At 45.3% G+C, this 21,955-nt stretch overlaps 1 protein-coding gene across 4 annotated transcripts in view; it reads right to left on the bottom strand.

Annotated features, from left to right (window-relative positions):
- Positions 1-21,955, bottom strand: part of ETV6 (ets variant 6) — a 288,421-nt gene that overhangs the window by 29,454 nt on the left and 237,012 nt on the right. For all 4 annotated transcript variants that reach the window (XM_010858681.1, XM_010858682.1, XM_010858683.1 and 1 more), the window contains one exon: positions 9,443-9,577. In XM_010858681.1, the coding sequence (XP_010856983.1) occupies positions 9,443-9,577 (135 nt within the window). The remainder of the gene's footprint in view (positions 1-9,442; positions 9,578-21,955) is intronic.

Genomic DNA, 21,955 nt, shown 5'->3' with positions numbered 1-21,955 from the left:
GCCTCTAGAACTATGAGGCAACGCACTTCTGTTGTTCAAGCCATCCAGCGTGTGGCAGCCCTAGAGACTATGCCCGCTATCGCCTTTCCAAGACGTTCAGCTAAGACTTCCCACCGACCCTGTGCCTGCCCATTTCAGTGTTCCCATTTCACTCAACTCCTCTGTCACATTCAGCGGTCACTGAATTCCCCTGTAGGCCCCAAGAAGAAAACTGCCCTTGCTTGGAGTGTAGGATTCACACAGGTCCGAGGTCAAACACAGTAAATCCTCTGGAAGTGTCTAGAATTTTATAATCACTTGGTGAAAGGGATTGAAAGAAAATAAACATGGGAATTCCCTGGCTGTCCAGTGGTTAGGACTCTGCACTCTCACTGCTGAGGGCACAGGTTTGATCCCTGGTCGGGGAACTAAGATCACACAAGATCTGTGTTGCAGCCAAAAACTAAAAAGGAAACAAAACAGGGGACGTGTAGGGCTCTGAGGCTTAATCTTCATTACTGTGTGCAGATGGCCTCCAAAGGGCCACCGCTGTTGGCGGTTCAGTGCAGACAGCATGGGCAAGTCCACAGCAGCCAGAGAGGAGGCTTTGTGCTCCTGGCTGGACACTGGCTCTGCTCTTCGCAGGGGGTGCGGAAGAGTTTCCCTCAGTCTCAAGAAAGCCCCACAAGAGAAGAAATGGAGAAATCAAGCAATCAGGCTGCAGATGAGCCAAGTGGCCATTTGGAGGTAAACACTGTGAGCCATTTACAGGGAGGGGGTAAGGTAGCACGAGGGTCAGAGGGGAAAGAGCAAGATGACGTCATCAGAGGACTTCCTTCTCTGGAGGTGAACCCAGTCCCCCGCTAGCTCCCTTGTGTGAGCGCCTGCTAAGTTGCTTCAGTCATGTCCAACTCTTTGCGACCCCATGGACTGTAGCCCACCAGGCTCCTCTGTTCATGGGATTCTCCAGGTAAGAACACTGGAGTGGATTGCCATGCCCTCCTCCTGGGGATTTTCCCAACTCAGGGACTGAACCTTTGTCTCTTATCTCTCCTGCATTGGCAGGCAGTTTCTTTACCACTAGCGTCACCTGGGAAGTCCTCTGAGTCCTTATCTCAAAGAAATCAGGTGGCATTTCCCAAGGGGTAAGAGAAAGGACTGATGTTGAAGCTGAAACTCCAATACTTTGGCCACCTGATGGGAAGAGCTGACTCATTGGAAAAGACCCTGATGCTGGGAAAGGTTGAAGGCAGGAGGAGAAGGGGACGACAGAGGATGAAATGGTTGGATGGCATCACTGACTCAATGGACATGAGTTTGAGTAAACTCTGGGAGTTGGTGATGGACAGGGAGGCCTGGCGTGCTGCGGTCCATGGGGTAGCAAAGAGTCAGACACGACTGCGTGACTGAACTGAACTGAAGAGGAAGTCTCCTGAACACTTCCTGGTTACCTAGGGAGAATTATTCCTGTGTATTAAGGATCTCTGGACCCTAAAACATTTAGCTCAATATAGCAAGCTAGCCTCTGGATTAAGTATAGCCTCCACACCCCTGGAGGACAGAGGAGGCAGGGAAGGGGCATGGGTCCCCCTCAGCAGGAGGCTGATGATACAGATGGATGAAAAGCAGTTCTGTGCACCACCCAGGGTCTCCGTGAGGTCCCATCACAACCTCATTCTGCATCAGGGACCGGGCCAAGGGTGAAAGGTCATGCTGCCCTGGGCTATGACACATAAGAGGCAAAGCAGGAAGAGGTGGCCCTGGAGAGGAAAGCGGGGTAAGGAAGAGAGGAATGAAGCTTAGTGCAGAGGAAAGTGTAAACTGGGGCTTGGGTACTCTGACACCGGGGACAACATTAAGTCCTGGTGGGACCTTGTTACCTCTGCTGGACTCCACAGTCACAGGGATGAAAGGGTAGCATAAAATGGTGACTGTCAGAGCTGAGGGTGAGAGGAGACGGACAGATTAATAGAAAGATTCCAAAGGTTTGTGGGGAACCTATCATGTGTGAGGTACACAAAGAGTAGGCATCGCTTATTTTCAAAACAGCCTGTGTTCTCGATTAAGGCTGGCACTTTAAATGCATTTCCCCATACAAGTCCTGGTATAGATGGCACCTGGTTAACCCATGAGGAAGTCCTAGGATAATGGTGTGGGCAGGGAACAGGCCTTTCCTATGTCTGGATGCAGAAACTTGGTGTTTGCACAAAGTACATGTTATTGCAATAAAGGGAATGGTTAAGAAAATTGGAATTGGAATAGCATAGGGAACTGTAATCAATATTTTGTGATAACCTATAAGGGAAAAGAATTGGAAAATATATATATATAGATACATCTATGTCTGCCTGTCTGTCTGTCTATGGGAGACTTTTGTCCTGTTAAGTCCATTTATCCTGGGGCAGTCAATGATCCAAATGGGTTAATTCAGTCCAATTTAGTATGAGGTTTTAACATCATTAACTGAAGACATACACTAGGGTCTCAAAAGTTACCTCTGACTTTTTTTGGTTTACATATGACAGCTTCAAGTATAGATGGTCCCAGACATATGACGGATTGACTTAGCAATTTTTTGACTTTACAGTGGTGGGACAGTGATACTCATTAGGTGGAAATGACACTTCAAAATTTTGAATTTCAGTCTTTTTCCGGGGCTAGTGATGTACAGGAGAATACTCCTGTGGTGCTGGGTGGTGGCAGTGAGAACCGCTCTCAGTCAGCCTCGTGATCACGAGGGTAAACAGCTGATGCCACCCTGCACCCAGATGACCATTCTGATTTTCACTTGCAGTACAGTGTTCAATAAATTACATGAGATAGTCGACACTTTATCATCATCATTAAATCTTTTGGCTGCACTGCATGGCATGTGTGATCTTAGTTCCCTGAGCAGGGATTGAACCCATGGTCCCTGCATTGGAAGAACCGAGTCCTAACCACCGGACCACCAGGGAAGTCTCAACACTTTATTATCAGACAGACTTTGCATTAGATGATTTTGCCCAACTGCAGGCTAATCTAAGTGTTCCTAGCACGTTTAAGATAGGCTAGGCTAAGCCATGCTGTTTGACAAGCTAGGAGTAGTAAATGCATTTTCACCTTAGGATATTTTCAGCTTAAAGATGCATTTATCAGGCTATTATCATGCATTTATCACCCCCATCCTAAGTCTGAGAAGATCTATATTGTGAAACAGGAACATTATAAGCAGGAGTGCTGGGACCTGCCAGTCTTTTGTACCCCATTCAGAGAATCTGTCTTAGCATCCTAATCTCCATAATTTTTCTACTCATTGTTTAATCATTTGTGCTATTTTCAGGGTACTTGCAAATACACAAAAAACTAATAAAAACATTATTCCGGTCAGCTCATCGATATTGCTGTGAAATGAACACAGGCGCTGGAGCCAAGCGGGCCTGGGGTTAAGTCGAGCTTTGCCACTTGGTAGCTACGTGATTTGGAGGCAGGCTACTTTATCACTGGTAGCCTCGACTGTCTCATCTATAAAGTGGAAATAATATTACCCTCTTCATAGGGTGGTCGTGAGGATTAAATGATTTAAACATGGAAAAGCTTACATGCTTAAAAGGACCTGGCATACAATAAGGACCCAATAAATGTTAACTATTATTTTGGGATTATGAAGTAGATTCATATACCTCATCTCCTTTAATTATCTCATTAAAATTATAGAATTCCTTCCTCCAAAGCAGTCTTAGGGCAGCTGGATTTGATGGGTGAGGTTGAGGGGAGGGAAGTGGGATAATGTTTCCCTCAGTAAAACAGACATGTAAATAAAATTTCTGTGGTCTATCCCAGAATACAAGTCACTCTCCCCACCCTACACAAAGAAATGATTTCTCTGTATTATCTGGGCCATGACCATGGGCTAGCTGGGAGGAGAACTGAGAATGGCAGCACACTGACACCTAAAATTTCCCGTCCTCACTTCCAGTTTCCACATTCACCTGGTGGCAAGGGGCTGCCCCAGAGCAGAGTTTTCACCTTAGAACCTGGTGGCAAGGAGCTGCCCCAGAGCAGAGTTTTCACCTTAGAACCTGGTGGCAAGGAGCTGCCCCAGAGCAGAGTTTTCACCTTAGAACCTGGTGGCAAGGAGCTGCCCCAGAGCAGAGTTTTCTCCTTAGAACCGTGCTGACGGCTGCAGAAAGCAGTGACGGCACAGCAGGTGCAAACAGTTTCAAACTCAAGTGATGAAAAATCACCTCCCAGTCTCTCAGATGGGAGCACAGGAGAGGGTGGGACTGAAGGGCTGACATTATAGGAGGGTCCCCCAAAGAGGTAGTGAGATGGGCATATTTGAGAAACATAGATCCTGTTCTTCCTCCCTGGAAGCTTGTGCACATCCAGTCCAACATGGGTGGCTTTGCAGAGCTGATCTCATTCAGAGACCAGCACGGATTAGAAGCATATTTTAATCACTCAATGAGCTTTTAGGGAATCACTCATTCAAGCAGTTCTAATACCAAAGGACCAGTGGCAATCCAGTGTATATTTTGGGACAAAGCTTATCTCCTTAAATATTCCATCAGAGCCCAAAGTCACTGCTTTCAGGACCCAAAGTATCAAAAGTTAATCATAACTGTAACAAAACAAATGTATTTTTATAAGCATTTGTAGGGGCTTCCCTGGTAGCTTAGTCGGTAAAGAATCTGCCTGCAGTGCAGGAGAGCCAGGTTTGATCCCTGGGTAGGGAAGATTCCTTGGAGAGGAAATGGCAACCCACTCCAGTATTCCTGCTTGGAAAATCCTAGGGTCAGAGGAGCCTTTTAGGCTACAGTCCACGATGTCCCAAGAGTTGGACACAACTTAGCAACTAAATAACCATCATCACGACAATTTGTGGGTCTGAAATTTCTAAAGACGTTGTGCCTCCTGGTTTTGGTGAAATATGTAGTCTCCTGCCTGCAAACTATCTGTTGTTGTTCAGTCACTCAGTTGTGTCCCACTCTTGTGATCCCATAGAGTGTAGCCTGGCAGGCTCCTCTGTCTACAGGATTCTCCAGGCAAGAATATTGGAGTGGGTTGCCATTTCCTTCTCCAGGGGATCTTCCCAACCCAGGGATTGAACTCACATCTCCTGCACTGGTAGGCAGGTTCTTTACCCCACATAGCTATACCCCACATTGCTATCTAACTTACACCTAACTCATCTCATGCAGATAAAATGGGTCACCCACCAAAGAAAAGCAATCTACTTAAAATGAGGTTTTCATCATGAAACAAGTGAATGACGCTACTCTTGGTCTGACTACTAAGAGGGGTAATATTATCAAAAGTTCTTGATAAGATGAGATAAACGAGAATTGATGCTCAGCATTTCTGAGCATCACCAGACAGGACACTGTTGTGTTTTTCTGGATTTTAGTCGCTCATGACTCTGAAGGTAGAGAACGTGTCTTATTCATCTTTGTATCACCCAGGGAGACTCAGTCCTTAGGACTTGAGAGTTCTTAAGATCTGAGACCATTTGGTTGAATTTCCTGTCTTGTAACTGGGGTGAGTGACAGAAATGAGAAACTGAGCCCTTATGACTGTTACAGCAGGAGAGAGGATTAGAACCTGGTTTCCTGATGGCCAGGTCCCATTCTTTAGAACATTATTTCTAAGCTGACCATGTGTCTAGAGTCCCATTTCAGTGGCGTAAGTATCTGGGTACAGATGAGAAGTTATATAGTTATCTTACTTATATAATAGTGCCTTCCCCAGCCCTTCCATAGCTATGTAAGAGTGAAAATGTTAGTCCCTCAGTCATGCCTGACTCGTTGCGACCTCCATGAACTGTAGCCCACCATGCTCCTCTGTCTATGGGATTCTCCAGGCAAGAATACTGGAGTCATTCCCTTCTCCAGAGGATCTTTCCAACCCAGGGATCGAACCTGGGTCTCCCACACTGCAGGCAGATTCTTTACCATCTGAGCCACCAGGGAAGCTCAGTAACTAAGTAAGGGAAGAGAAGAATGCTGGTTCTCCTAGACGAAGGTGGTAATTTGAGTACTGCTTAGGCCCAAGTTATAACACAGTTGTAGAACAGTGTACATCGCAGAGACAATGAATGTTTACAGAATGAAAGATCTGAATTCATAGGTCACCTTTCTCTCCCATCAGAGCCTCTGAGCTAACAGTGACCTCCTGGCTTGGCACTGCCATGTGGATGCTAGTACAGAAGGCGAGACTGCAGTGTAATGTACTCACTTGGGGTATCTGCAAGGAACTGTTGCTGGGATAAACAAGATACGCTTGTCCTGTGATATAAATTCCCGCTGTGAAATCATGAATGTCTGAATTGGTCAAGTCGATGGCAGTGATGAGGTGAAGACCCTGGGGGAGGTGGGGTGGAGGAGTGAATGAAGCTTTGTGTTTCCATGTCTCTGCATGCCTCACGGTGCCAGCCTGTTGAGGGGCTGAGTTGATTCTCTCTGGAGTGTCCTGTTTTTTCATTCTCAGCTCTGTGTCAAGTCAACAGCAACACACTTTTACATTGTTCTGTAACCCCAATTATGTAACACAAATCATTAGGGATGTAATATTGGATGCTTATAATTTCACTTTACAAACTTTCTCCCCCGCAAGATCAGATCTTTCTGTATGTGAACACATGCCCATATTAATGTGTTACCAGTTTTCCCTGGTGGCTCAGACGGTAAAGTGTCTGCCTGCAACATGCGAGACCCAGGTTTGATGCCTAGGTCGCGAAGATCCCCTGGAGAAGGGAATGGCAACCCACTCCAGTGGTCTTGCCTGGAGAATTCTTTAGACAGAGGAGCCTGGGGCGGGGGGGCTACAGTCCATGGGGTGGCAATGAGTCAGATATGACTGAGCAACTAACAGGTTTCCTTTCATTCATGATATAACAGTATTGATCCTAGGGCCAACTCATGTTAAGCTGGATATATATTTTTTTTGATGGAAAAGAAAGGAAAGGTGGTTGGAGGTAGGGACCTTGTACACATCATCCACCTCTCGAGTTGGTCCCTTTCTGTCGCCAAATCCACCCATACATCTGGAGTTCTGGGGGCCGGCAGGCGCCTCATATCACCTTGTGGCTAGTACAGCTCTTCTCACGTGATCCCATCTGACACAGACCTAGGCTCCTTTCTGTGTGTCCACCTGCTTATGTGAGAGCAGGTGGAGGAGCAGGGCAGGTAGCACGATCATGATTCCTGGCCAACAGCTTGAAGGAACCATCTCTGAGAAGGGGCTACTTTTAAGGGCAGGTCTGAAGCAGAGCTATCTAGTCCACAGGGCGATTGATCAGCCCTTGACCTTGGCCTCCTTAGCTCCATCTTTTTACCTGCTGAGCTCACTACTGCCAACAGCACAGCACTTGAGGGCATGGCTCACTAGGGCATGTTTGGTAGTGCATTTGTATTTTCTTGGTGGGAGACGGGTTCAGAGAGGGGCTGGCATTCCCTACCGAGTGGCTCCTGCCAATGAGAACAACAAACACACCTGCTCAGGAGTCAGGTCAGGCCGAGGGGAGGAGGGAGTTGTCATGAGGCGAGGCCATCGGCCACCAATCACAGCTGAGGATAAAAGGGGGAAGAGAAATTCCAAATAGGAATTTTCCTTTTTATAAATAATGAGAAAAAGAGAGAGAAAACCGACAAAAGGACAAAGAGAAAACAAATAAAAGACAACCCCGCCCCCAGCTGGATTTCCCAGGTGGCACTAATGGTAAAGAACCTGCCTGCAATGCAGGAGGCGTAAGAGACGAGGGTTCAATCCCTGGGTTGGGAAGATCCCCTGGAGAAGGGAACGGCAACCCACTCCAGTATTCTTGCCTGGAGAATCCCCATGGACAGAGGAGCCTGGTGGGCTATAGTCCATGGGGTCGCAGGGTCACAACTGAAGTGACCAGCACGCATGCACCACCCCCAACAAGCCATCACACACATTTTGTATTTGAAGACGCAGCCTACATACTCTGCTTCTTGCCCTAATATCAAGCTTCAGTAAACTCACCTCCTGTTCTCTGGAGTAGCTATTGGCTACTATGCAAATGTATAGGGCAGGAAGGGTAAAAGAGCAGAGAAACCAAACTGGGATGGAGAGGCAGCAGGTAAATTCAGCAAAGGTAACGCTGGGGGAAGACAGGCTGAGAGACACAGGCAGGGAGCCTGCAAGAAGCACAGGTTTTATTCTCCATCACGGAGGCGAGGGAACCCACTGTGAAATGCCTGGCACACGAAAGAGATGCCGGTCAGGTCGCCTGGAGCCAGGCTCTGTTTGGTGAAGTGTTAATTAAGAAAACACATAACTTCTCATTTTTTAATTTGCCAACAATGAAACAAAAATAGTGCTGCTCTGGGGGATGCTCCATCAGTTTAAGGAAATGCCTCTAGAAAAACAAACCAAAAACACAGGGTTTTAGGCCCCTCATAATCTGGTCTGAAGGATACATTTAAAAGAATTACTTTGGTTTCCAATTCAGGCAGAAAGGTGTGGAGGAAATGCTCCCAGGAGGCCTGATACATTGCAGTTTAACAGAACAGGGAGCAGAGGAAGATTTTTTTACACCCTATTTTTGTCCCCAAACACCTGCTGTGGAACTCTGTCTGGGGCCACAATTCAATTCTGGTCTTTTGTTCTGTTTTCTACCAGTAATTTGATAAGAACCATGTAACTGGACAGAGCAGAGCGTTGCCTGAACGTCTGAACTAAGTCCTCCCACCAAACACACGGCAAGACGCCGCCTTCGGAGCACGAGGACGAGACCCCCCCGGACCCCCATCGAGTTCACAGGGTTTGGGTCTCTTTTCTTCCCCCAGCATATGTGACCCTCTGCTCAAAATCTTCAATGACTCCCCATTACTTTGCTCCACAGCCCAGAAATCAAAGTCCTCCACATCCTGCTTCTAATCTTACCTCCTTGGACTGGTTCTACAGCAGCGAAATGTGGATCACTGTTGAGACAGGGGGATGGCTCACAGGGCTCTCGTTAGTTTATTCTCCCTATTTGGGGTCTGTTTGAAATCTTTCTTCATCAAAGGTACGTGATTGCTCTCTATTCTATTGCTCTCAATTCCAGTTAGAGATTGCTCTCTAACTCCATTTTGGGTCCTCCTGGAATGTTCCCCCACTTCATTCCGGCTTATCAGACCTTCAAGGAGTCCTGCAGGTCACCTCCTTCGTGACGCTGAACCTGATGCCTGCACTGGCTGTCATCTCCCCTTCCATCGTCTCTTTATGGTGCCTGTTATAGCTATTCTTTGTTATTGACACGCGTATCTATCTCATCTCCTCCACGAGACTGGGAGTTGCAGAGAACCAAAGAGAGATCTTATTATTCACCTTGGCATTTCCCCTAGGGTCTCAAACACAGTCAGTACTCAATAAATGTTGGTCAAATGAAAAATGAATCACGTGAATAAGAACACAGAGACAGCGGAAGCTTTGGGGTTGGGCTACATCTCGGACGAGAGAGACGCCTCCCGGGTACCTTCTTCATGGTTCTGGTGAAGGATGACTTCCTGCTGCGTGTGTATCGAGTTTCCGGGGTGAAAGAACGGTGAGAAAAGAATCCGAGGTTTCCTCTGCTTCAGAATATGCTGAAGGAGTTCATAGAGCACATCACCTGGAGAGAAAAAGGAGAAAGAAACAGGGAAATGGGAGTGTTCCGTTCAACAACTATTTGCTGAGCTCTGACTCTGCGCCTGGCACAGTGTTGAGGAAGGTAGGTCTGTCCACCGGGAGCTTGCAGGGGATAGGATGTGGCACTAATACTCAGATGGTCAGAGCCATGTGGGACTTTTAAAAAACTTTTTTAATTATGAAAGTCATATACAAAAAAGGAATAGGAAGGGAGAAAGAAAACAAAAGTTATCTATAATCCTATTCCTAAGAAACACGGACCCTGTTAATACTATATACAGTATGTTTTTGCTGAAGAATTGATGCTTTCAAACTGTGGTGCTGGAGAAGACTCTTGAGAGTCCCTTAGACAGGAAGGAAATCAAACCAGTCAATCTTAAAGGAAATCAAACCTGAATATTCACTGGAGGGACTGGTGCTGAAGCTGAAGCTCCAATACTTTGGCCACCTGATGCAAAGAACTGACTCACTGGAAAAGACCCTGATGCTGGGAAGTTTGAGGGCAGGAGGAGAAGGGGGTGACAGAGGATGAGATGGCGGGATGGCATCACTGACTCAATGGACATGAGTTTGAGCAAACTCCAGGAGATGGTGAAGGATAGGGAAGCCTGGTGTGCTGCAGTTCATGGGGTTGCAAAGAGTTGGACACAACTGAGCGACTGAACAACAACAACAGTATATGATATAGTTATAGGATGAGAATCAAGCTTATCATAGTTGAGTATCTTTTTCCCTCCACATCATTCAACTGCTTTAGTAACTGCAATATAACAGCCTGTCATAGGGATGTACCAGACTTTACTGGAAACTTAAATTGTCCCAACTTATTGCTATTCCTTTTATTTAAAAAAAATACTTTTTGTATCTATTTGCATTTTAGATTATTCAAAGAAGATAAAGTCATTAAGGATGACTTTAATGTTTCAATGACAACTCATGGATTCTTCATAGAAATCTTCCCAACAGGAAAAAAAAAAAAGTGCCTTTTTCTAATCCACCCCAATCCCAGGCAGGAAAAGAATACAGAAAAAAAAAAATTTACACGTCCAATCAGAGGTGCTAACTATTAATATTAAAGATACCCCATAATGAACTAGCATATTCTGGGAAGCTAAAACTTATGCTTCCTTCTAAAAATATACACAGGCATTGCTCCCAGGTTCCACCAGCTCTAAAAATCATCTTTGGATGTCAGCCTCTCGCAGAGGATGGTAGGGGCTGGTTTGAACTGGGGGCCTTCTGTGCTGATATATTTTGTATTTGAAGTGTCCACTGAGTAGTTAATTAGCAAAAAAAAAAAAAAAGAAAGAAAGAAAAGCTGTTCTTGTCTTGTCCCTCCCCTTTGACTTAGCTCCAAGTTCAAAAACGCAGGTGGGTGCCTCAACACCCCTTCGACGTGGGTGATTAATCTTAAAAATACCGCAGGCTTTTCTGACTGTCCCCCTACGCCCTTCCACACACAGATACGCAGTCAACAATTGTACCAAACAATGGGCTTTTTGTCTCTAATTTTAGCCATTTTTAACAGATACTTTAATTAACAACTTAATTTAACTGCATATTTTGGGCTATGGCTAAACTTTTTTTTTTTTTTTCCCTTCAACTCAGTCTGAACCTGAGAAACACTCCAAATGAATTCCTTTGTTTCTGCAAACTTCTGCACCTTTTCTATCTGTACCAAATAAAGCTCCATAATACTCCGTCCTAAGTGATCCCTGAGATTCCCTTGGGTTTCACTTTTGTTTCTTCCTCCATCTTCGAATTTTGGTCGTTATATTAATATAACTTACTGCCACTGTTAGGGCATGGCAACCCACTCCAGTATTCTTGCCTGGAGAAGCCCATGGACAGAGGAGCCTGGTGGGCTACAGTCCAAGGGGTCAAGAAGAGTTGGACACAACTGAACAACACTTTTATTGCCACTCTTTATGACTGTGATCAAACAGAGCAAAAAACCTTTAAGAACGGAAGGCCTTATATCACTGGGTCTTTGCTTTCATTGACACGGGCGAGGAGCCGCAGAGGTGTTCTGAACCAGACTTGAGAGCGTTGTGTGTATAAGGGAGAGCGATGACACACAACTGCGAGCGGCTGGGAAAGGCTCTGGAGCTCATCTAATTCAGACCCAGTAGTCATGGTGATGCTGTTGCTGACGAGATCAGGATACAGAGCCTGAAATACCGTCCTATTTTAATGATTCATATTTTAATCGCTCACAAAAATAAGTCCCTAATCAACACTTTGTTTCTTGGGGTTTAGCGTAAATGTCTTCCTGAACTTTTCCCATTTACATGGCCTCGCATAGCTGGTGTTCTATCCCGTGGGTTTGAGCAAAGCTTTATTTCAGTAGTAGCCCGAGAGAAAATGAAAACCCTGAAAAAAAAAAAGTGTTCCAGATGATTACTAAGACAAATGGGCAGTAATTAATGTGCCCGTTTAGAAAGGGGAGGCCAGGAAATGCAGATTGAGTGTGTGTGAGGGTGGTGGACTGCGGGTTTGGAGGCAGGCTGGTGTGCGGGGAGGGCCCTGGGGCCTGGCCTGCGGGACGAGCCTCGCTGCACCAGGTGACCTTGAGCAGGTCTCTGAACTTTCTGCGAAATGCAAACATTCCCCTCAGAGGAGGATGTCAAGCAGCAGGGTCTGGGTGCACGTGACACCTGGCCCCTCCTTGGGGGTCACTCCAAGGGCTCTGAGTGGGGAGTGGCCATCACTTTCTTTCCATTTCTCTGTGGGTACAGAGAAAGCGAGTCAACAAAGCGGATGTCCTTTAAGTTCTCCAGGCATCAGTTCCTCATCTGTAAAACGGCAGTATTAGCAGCATCTGGGCTTCCCTGATAGCTCAGCTGGTAAAGAATCCACCTCCAATGCAGGAGTTGGTTCAATTTCTGGGTTGGGAAGATCCCCTGGAAAAGGGATAGGCTACCCACTCCAGTATTCTTGGGCTTCCCTGGTGGCTCAGACAGTAAAGAATCCGCCCGCAATGTGGGAGACCTGGGTTCAATTTCTGGGTCGGGAAGATCCCCTGGAAAAGGGATAGGCTACCCACTCCAGTATTCTTGGGCTTCCCTGGTGGCTCAGACAGTAAAGAATCCGCCCGCAATGTGGGAGACCTGGGTTCAATTTCTGGGTTGGGAAGATCCCCTGGAGAAGGGAATAGCAACCCACTCCAATATTCTTGCCTGGAGAATTCCATGGACAGAGGACCCTGGGGAGGCTACAGACCATGGGGCCACAAAGAGTCAGACACAACTGAGCGACTAAGCACAACACAGCACAGTAGCATCTTCCTCCCAGGAGGGCTTCCCAGGTGGCTCAGTGGTAAAGAACCTGCCTGCCGATGCAGGAGACATGGGTTTGACCACTGGGTTGGGAAGATCCCCTGGAGAAAGGAAAGTGAAGTCGCTCAGTTGTGTCCAACTCTGCGACTCCATGGACTGTAGCATACAAGGCTCCTCTGTCCATGGGATTTTCCAGGCAAGGGTACTGGAGTGGGTTGCCATTTCCTTCTCCAGAGGATCTTCCTGACCTAGGGACTGAACATTGCAGGCAGATGCTTTACCGTCTGAGCCACCAGGGAAGCCCCTGGAGAAGGAAATGGCAACCCACTCCAGTGTTCCTGCCTGAGAAATCCCATGGACAAAGGAGCCTGGCAGGCTACAATCCTGGGGTCATAAAGAGTTGGACATGACTGAGCAGCTAAACAACCACCACTACCTTTCAGGGTGCCTATGAGGACCCAACAAGGTAATCATGTAATACAGTCATCACAGCATCTGACAAACAGTGAGAACCCAGCAAACACCAGTTGCTGTGTGACCACCACTATCTCCACTATTATTGCAGATATTACTGAAGTGGTTTAGGACAGACCTGTGGATCCCGAGGGAGAACAAAGCAGGAGTATCTGGGTCATGGTCATGTTTATGTTCCCCTTTCAGAAAGGGCAAGGTGGACTGAGGTCATTCGCCCATCTTGGTCTCTCCAGATGCCTCACCCTGGCTTGATGGGCTAAGCCGGACCAACTTGTGCTCTGCCCTGTACTTCCCCCAGGCCCTTGTGCTGCCTCTCTGCAGCCTTTCATCCCAAAATTGGCAAAGGGAGCCAGGCAGAGAAGGCTTCTCTCTGAGTGAGTGGGGGAGAGGAGGTCAGGCAGAGCTCGGCCAGTTCCTTACCTAAATTGCAAGAACTGGTAAGACAGCATTCAGAAGTGACACCTGTGACAGCTAGCTAAAGGGTAGGAGCCTGGGCCCAGGGTCCCAGGTTAGGGAAAAACGTACTTCTAAGACCACAGAGTACTGAACCAGTCCATCCACAGACATGTTTCCTTGGCGACCAGGAGCTCAGTTGGGGAATGGGGCTGGCTTAGCACAAACATCACTACTCTGGGACAAAACCAACTCACTGCGTGTGTCGCTGTGTGTGCCTGGCAGGAATATTTTGTGGCCGATAATGACTTGGAATCTTAGGATTCTACAAGTTTCTTAGAAGGATTTGAACTTGTGTTCAGCAAAAGCCCCCTGCCAAGAAGTAGCTTTGGCTGAGTACTTCCATGACGGGCAGCCGGCCACAGCATAAGCAAACCATTTTTGGACAGCTCTAGTCGCTAGAAGGTTCTTCTGCTGGGCTGGAAGCTGGCGTCCTCTGTAATCTCATGTACCTCGGTTCCTAGTTTTTGGCTTTTGGAGCAGCACAGCACGTGTGTCCCATCTGCAACCATTTCCTAAATAAATAAAGGTGCCCCCCCATCCTTTTCCATCTTCACTGGCCCCCAGTTCCTCCAGCAGCCAGTATGCTTTCTGGCTACATTCTGAAAATCTTTATACACACAGGAGATGACATCGCAAAAGTGATATTAACAAAAAGATCTCTGGAATAAAGAAGATATTTAAAAAGAAGTTATATTTATTTGCCTGCTGTATAAAGAGCAGGAGCCATAGTGCTACATATCTAACAAAGCGAATGACCACTGGCCTGAATTCAAGGCACTTGTTCAAGAAACTCTTGGCCTGTTCAATCCTTGATAAATCTTCCCTGTCTTCCCAGAAAAGACATAACTAGTACTAACCCTAAAAGATGCTTCCATTGTACTAAGCAATGAAACCAAGGCTATTGTTTAAGGGACAATAGCTTTTGTTGGTTTCTCCCGCTATCTTCAGGCATACACACATGGTTCATGTATCCACATGCACAGGTGGGTTTGCTGTGAAGCCAGTGAGTTTCAGGGGCCTTTGTTTGCATAGTCCCATGAAAGGAAACCTAAGGGACTTTTCCTCCAGGCTCAGTGGTTAAGGATCCACCTGCCAATGCAGGGGTCATGGGTTTGATCCCTGGTCCAGGAAGAGCCCACATGCCCATGGGGTACCTAAGCCCCTTCGCCACAACTACTGAAGCCCACACGGCCTACAGCCTGTGTTCTGCAACAACAGAAGCCACCACAATGAGAAGCCCGCACACTGCAACTAGAGAGGAGCCCCACTTGTCACAACTAGAGAAGGCCCGTGCACAGCAACGGAGAGCTGGCACACCATAAATAAATGCAAATTAAAAAAAAGGAAACCTAGAACTGCGTGTCTTCACATTATAACTTCAGGTCCTATAAACCCTAGATACACTCCTAGATACCTGCATACACACACAGAAACCCACAAACTAAACAGATACACAATTTTGTATCAGTGACCTTGGTGTTAAAACCTAGGCATCTACTTCGAGAATCCTAAATTCTATTATTTGCAATTTGTTTGAAACAAGCAGTAGAGATAGTGAACAAAACTGCTGCAAGTTGCCTTAGCAATTTTACTAGTGTCTGAAGACCAAGAACATAAAGATACTGTTTAGAGGGTTAAATTTACCTAAGTTTCTTTACTTTTAGAAGACAGAGCTTGGGCTCTGGAGCAAGGGAGTCCCAGGTTTGAATCCCGGTTCCTTTATTCATCAGCTGCATGTCCTGAGGCAAATTACCTTTTGTCTTTGAGCCTTAGTTCAAGGCTTAAATATTCTTTTGTATCAAATGAGAACAATGCCTAGACTTGGCAGGGCTGTTATGAGGAATAAACGAGATGATGTGAATGAGCGTCGGCCCCAGGTCTGCTCTCCTGTGTGATCAGGAGATGGTATTCCTTGTGACTATGATGATTATTAACTGACATGTCTCCAAAAAAATCTGGAAACTATCTGCTCTGCTTCAGTACTTTTTGTCTTTCAAGGACACACATAAGTTTCATAAAGTCATAAGAATGGAATTTTTTTTATAGCGGACATCATTTCACACACATATTTCGAGTTCACCGTTTCTTTCCCTGTCCCAGTGTGCAGTATATCGTCAACTTCTTCCTATGGGTCTCTTCCCTTTAGCATTTAAGCAGCTTCAAGTGTTTTCTGTCTTCTACACACACATACACACACGTGCTCACACACACACACACACACACACCCTCCTCTGTCCTCATCTTCCCCTCCAGGTGCTGTCCCTGTTTCTCTTCCCATTGCAGCCAAACTTCCCGAAGAGCTGTCCAACTCTGTTATCACTACGCCCCTCTCCGTGCACTTCTCCGGGCCCTCTGGTCTCCAGTCCAACCCTCTCCAAAGTGCTTTTTTTTTAAATTGAGGTATAGTTGCTTTACAATGCTGTGTTGGTTTCTGCTGTACAAGGAAGTGAATCAGCTAGCCATGGATGTATATCCCCTCCCTATTTGCAGGAATCGAGATGCAGATGTAGGGAATGGACATGTGGACATGGGGTGGGGGAGGGGATGAACTGGGAGGTTGGGACTGATGTACATGCACTGCCATGTGTAACACAGCTGCTGCTGCTGCTGCTAAGTCGCTTCAGTTGTGTCTGACTGCGCGACCCCACAGACGGCAGCCCACCAGGCTCCCCCGTCTCTGGGATTCTCCAGGCAAGAACACTGGAGTGGGGTGGTGCCATTGCCTTCTCCGGTGTAACGTAACTAGCTAGTGGAAACCTGTCGTACAGCTCAGGAAGCGCAGCTTGGTGCTCTGTGATGACTCAGAGGGGTGGGATGGGGGGAAGGTGGGAGGAAGGTACAACGGTGCTCTTGCCGAGGTCACCTCCAGGTCATCAAAGCCAAAGAGTGATGTACCTGCCTCTCAGCAACATCATTAACACTAGTCACTGTCTCCCCCTCGCTTAGAACACCCCACAGCTTCAGACATGCCTCATCTCCTGGTTTTCTGCTCTCGCTGCTTCCTCACCCTTTAAGGCTCCCAGGCCTCTCATCGCCTTTCTCCTGGGTCATCTCAGCCCCTCCATGGCTGCCGTCAGCTGGTCTCCACTACATCTGCTCAGTCAGACACCCCTCCTCACCTTCAGAACCTTCGGTTACCTCCTACACACGTCCTCTTGCCTGTCACCCGGGCACCACATGTCTTACATGTTCGACATAAACGCCTTTACAACCATCGGTGCTTCCTAGTGCAGTAAATCCCCAGCTGTCTGGGTCGGAAACCAGGACTCATCCTTGATTCTCTCCTTCTCATTCAACATCACCAAGACTCTGCCTTCTAAACAGTCCTTGAATCCCCTGCTTTTCCCCGCTGGATGTCTTAGTTTCGGTCACTTGCCATTGCGTCTACCGACTGCTCTACATCCCACTTCTCAATTCTGTGTTTCACCATGCCAGTCTCTGCTTCAGACCATGAATGGCTTCCACCTGTTTTTAAAACAACATTTAAAGTTCTGAACATGATCCACAAGGCCTGTAATGATCTACTGAAGTGACTCAATGAATGGCTGCAAAGCTACAGTGTATGCCTCTATTTTTATATTCTCCATATTTTTTTAAAGCCAGTCAGTCCCTACTGGGGGTGGTATGGGCATTTCCAGTCTTCACTGTCATGAATAGAATTACTAAGGGTATCTTTTTTGACTTCCTATTGGATTGCTTCCATGGGATTTTTCTTTTCCTAAAATGGTGTTATCAGTGAAAGGGTACGATTAGTTTTAAAGTTCTTATTATACACTGCTGATTCTCCAGAAGAATTGGACCAATGAAGAGTGTCATCAACAGGGGTACCCAGAGCCCCTCCCCGTGGGGTTTCACGGCGTTTACCTTGAGTTCAGTAGGTTTAAAGCGGAATCTTCACATTATTAAAAGCTGGCATTTTTCAGAGGTGACAATTTACTATGTACACACCCTCCTACGAAGATAATCAGAAGTAACACATTCTTACATGTGCAAAGCGTTCTCTTCTCTTTTTCTCTCTCTTCTGTTTTTATTCAGAGATTTTAGTTTCCCTCTGACCAGTTACAAAAAAATAACAGCATATATGGTGTGGGAGGGACACTATTCAACTCTCTGCTGCTCTTTCCCACCCGTGACAGGTTCAAAATGACGTCTGAGGCCTCAGTTCCTTCAGTTTCATAAATTCAACAGTGAAAACACCAACTCAGACACAGGCCTGGGAGATCCCACTGGTGGTCTAAGAACATTCCCATCGTGGGACTACTTGGTATTCCAGCTCTGCTCTATCTTCGTTTCCAAGCATTCCACTCAATCCATTTTTATAGCCTGATTGAATTACAAATCTTTTAATTTAATACAGAGTGCTTTCTGTGACCATAAAAATAAATTCCTCTTTCACTTAGGAACAAATATTTGAAATTTATTTGATATCTATGTCTTGGACACAGAGATCCTGGGGAAAAAAAGGGAGCAGGTTGTGGGAAAATTGGGATATTATATATATAATATATATCTAACACAAATATTTTATATATATTTAATTATTTACTTATTTATTTATTTGGCTGAGCCAGGTCTTAGTTGCAGCATGGAGGATTTTTAGTTGTGGTATGTGAAATCTTAATTAGTTGCAGCATGTGGGATCTAGTTTCCAGCCAAGGATGGAACCTAGGCCCCCTGCATTGGGAGCATGGAGTCTTAGCCACTGAACCACCAGAGAAGTCTCTGAAAATTTAAGAGGAGACTCACTCAGGAAGACATCTAGAAAGACAACTGCCTTTTCCTGCATACAGAAGATAAAGTAAGGTAAACCAAAGACTAAGTTTGTGAGAAAATCTAAATATTGTGACATAAGTATGCACTGTCAGTTACAGGAAGTGCTGTATGTTTCACATGTTAAAATATGACTCTGCATAGCAGAGCGATCAGTCAGTCATCACCAACATTTCACCAATGGGATAAGCAAAATGCTAACAAATTCCATGACTCTCCTGTAATTGATTTATCTGAGCATTTTGCTGATGGGCAATACACATATTTTTGGCTTGTTTTGCTCAAAGACACAGGAAGAGAAGAGAGAGGCAACTCTGGGTATCTTCAGTCAAGGGTCATGTTTGTTGGAACTCCCACACTTTAGGGCTAAAATTCCCCTCTGTTACCCATGCCCTGAAACCCAGTGAGTTGAGACTAAAGCAGCCAGTGGACTCAAGCCAGCAAACCACCTACCACTGCTTAATAGAGATTAATAGGCAGGTTGGTTTCCTAGGAAACATATGTAGATACAGACCAGTATTTAAGTTTAACCTTTAAAAGAAATTTAATATATCTGAAAGTCACAAGCAAAACACATTTCCAAAGAAAAAGATGCTGGTGGGCTGGAGAGGAAGAAACACTTTGTAACATCACACTCCAGTATGTTAAAAACTCATTCACTTAGTAAAACCCCAATACATTTTTTGCTGAATTAACCTGAATTAACAAGGAACTTTGAACGTTTCTTGTTTTTTACAAAGCATTGATAAAAAGTCTAATATGAATTAAATTAATAACACTTTTTGTTCATTTAAATAAGGAATACTTAAATACATCCCACCTGAGTATCTTGCAATGGATAACTCTAAATGAGAGTGTTAATATCAATGCTAACTTGTCTGTTCCTTCGGATTAATGTGTTTTCTCAGAGTCTCAAAGAGGTCAAGTAACAATTGGAGTTATTCATTTCAAGGCATTCAATAAATTCATAAAATTCAATGAAACTCCTTTGAATTGAATCATCCCAGACCATTTAATGTGATAACTACCCAGTTGCCCAAGGACTAGGTAAAATAATCCTGTCTGGATGAGGTTTATAAAATAGAGATTTTTTTACACTTTTCCTTTAACTTTGTGAATATTATAAATTTGTCATCCTGCTATATCCTGATTAGAAGATTATTTCAAAGAAAAGCTACCATTTATATTCAACCTTGACATCTTCTGTTGGAGATAATATCTTAAACTATATTCTGAACGTTCCCTGTTTTAGTCTAGTGGTTGAAAAGGGAGGACATTTGTCCTGAAAGTGGACAGCATAAATGTAGTTTGTTTAATTGGTTGGAGAATGTGGGGTTCAAGGAGGCTACTGTATTTGACTGAAGGTATCTTAATAGTTCAACTAATTATAATTCATTGAACTCTTGTTCTCTCTTGTCTACATATGGGATGAGTTGTGTCAAGGAATGTTATTTCTATGCACAGAAAACATAACTCTGGGTGAGGCCAGGCAGGAAACATGGCCGGGAGGAAGCTGTAAACTTCCATTCATGGTGATGGCCCATCAGATCCTTTTGTTTCATTCTAGCAACACTATGACTAGTGAGAAGCTGCTGCTGCTTTGTCTTAGGCAGCAATAAAGGTTAAAGAAAGACAGGAAAAAACTGGGTAAAGTCTAGGTTTTTTCATGGTATACAGTCATGAAGGAGACTAAAGTATCTATTTACTGCCTATAGGTGGGAAGTCGTAATGCTTACTCAAAGCTTAACACTTTCAGTGGTTGAAGTTGGGTTGAACTATAAAGAGAGTTTGGGATCCCCAGGGTGAAAATTCCATTTTATGGACAAGGAAGATAAGAGCAAACGAGGTGATGATATATGTGGAAGAGACGTGTAGAATCTGGACCTTGTGACATCTACTACGTTGAAGGCAAGAGCAAAGTGCAGGTCAATAGAAGCAGTGCCAAATGTTTCATATGAGAGAGAAACAAGGTTTTCTATTTATACATTGTCTCTACCTAAGGAGAAGGTGAGCAGGTATATCACATCCTCATCACCTTGCTGGCTGGCTACCTACCTCATGGGAAGGGTCATCTCATCATCTTCTTATTTCTGTCTTCCAATTCCTCTGACAATACTCCTGTTCTGTGGCAAGTTTTCTGATAGCCCCTACTGGCAGGTATCACCTTGATATTCTGTCCATGGCTTTCTGGTTGCTGCCTTAAAATTAAATTACCTACCGCATAGATTTATCTTTAGTCTCAGCTCGATGTAATGGGGGATGCTCTGAAATCTATTATTCCCAGCTTGGCCTGGCTTCTGTCTCAGACTTGTGCAGAAAAGGGCACATCTTCCTGAATGTTCTGGCATCACTTGGCCAAAATGCCAGGATAACCATTTCATGCCTAAAGCATATTATTTTGGTGTCACTGATTCCGTCCTGGACTTCAGAGTCTCAAATTAGGACTGTAGCAGTAGCACTGTACCTGGTTTTCCTGCTTTTAGTGACCCAGTGAATCTACGCTACGCACTGATGGCAAGTGTCCAGAGACCAAGTCCCCTACATACAAACCTTCAAGTTGCAAACTTTCAAAGACGTGAATGCGCTTGCCCTCCATCTCTTATTGCTGATGGTCCTTCTGTTCCACCATCTACTGCCTCCTCTCCCTCCTCCAATCAGTAACTCTTCTTACCTGTTCACTGGAGGCCAGCCCCTGTATGCCAGCCATTGGACTACACTACTATACTTTCCAAGGTACTATGCTGCTGCTGCTGCTGCTAAGTCACTCAGTCGTGTCCGACTCTTAGCGACCCCATGGACTGCAGCCCACCAGGCTCCTCTGTCCATAGGATTTTCCAGGCAAGAGTACTGGAGTGGGGTGCCATTGCCTTCTCCAATGCATGAAAGTGAAAAGTGAAAGTGAAGTCGCTTCAGTCATGTCCGACTCTTGACCCCATGGACTGCAGCCCACCAGGCTCCTCCGTCCATAGGATTTTCCAGGCAAGAGTACTGGAGTGGGGTGCCATTGCCTTCTCTGTCAAGGTACTATAGTGTAAGATAAAAAATGCTTTATTTATTGCTTTTTAAAATGTATTATTTGTGTGAAAAGTATTATAAACTTATTATAGTACAGTACTAAATAGCAGATTGTGTTAGTTGGGTACTGAGGCTAAGTATGTTGAACTTATGCACAAACTGGACTTAACGAATATGCTCTCAGAATAGAACTCATTTGTATGTAGGGGACTGACTGTACCAAAGGGAGAGCTTCAATCATATCTTTCTCCTGATCAGAACCTTTCAGTGGTTTCCTATTATTTGCAAAATAACATCCAAACTCCTTAACTGGCTGTAAGATACTCTTGGATTGGGTCATAATTCACCTAATATTTATTGAGTGCCAA

The sequence above is a fragment of the Bison bison genome, unplaced genomic scaffold (assembly GCF_000754665.1).
Source record: "Bison bison bison isolate TAMUID 2011002044 unplaced genomic scaffold, Bison_UMD1.0 scf7180017864390, whole genome shotgun sequence".
NCBI classification, from domain to species: Eukaryota; Metazoa; Chordata; class Mammalia; order Artiodactyla; family Bovidae; genus Bison; species Bison bison.
This window is presented reverse-complemented; position numbering and strand designations above follow the sequence as displayed.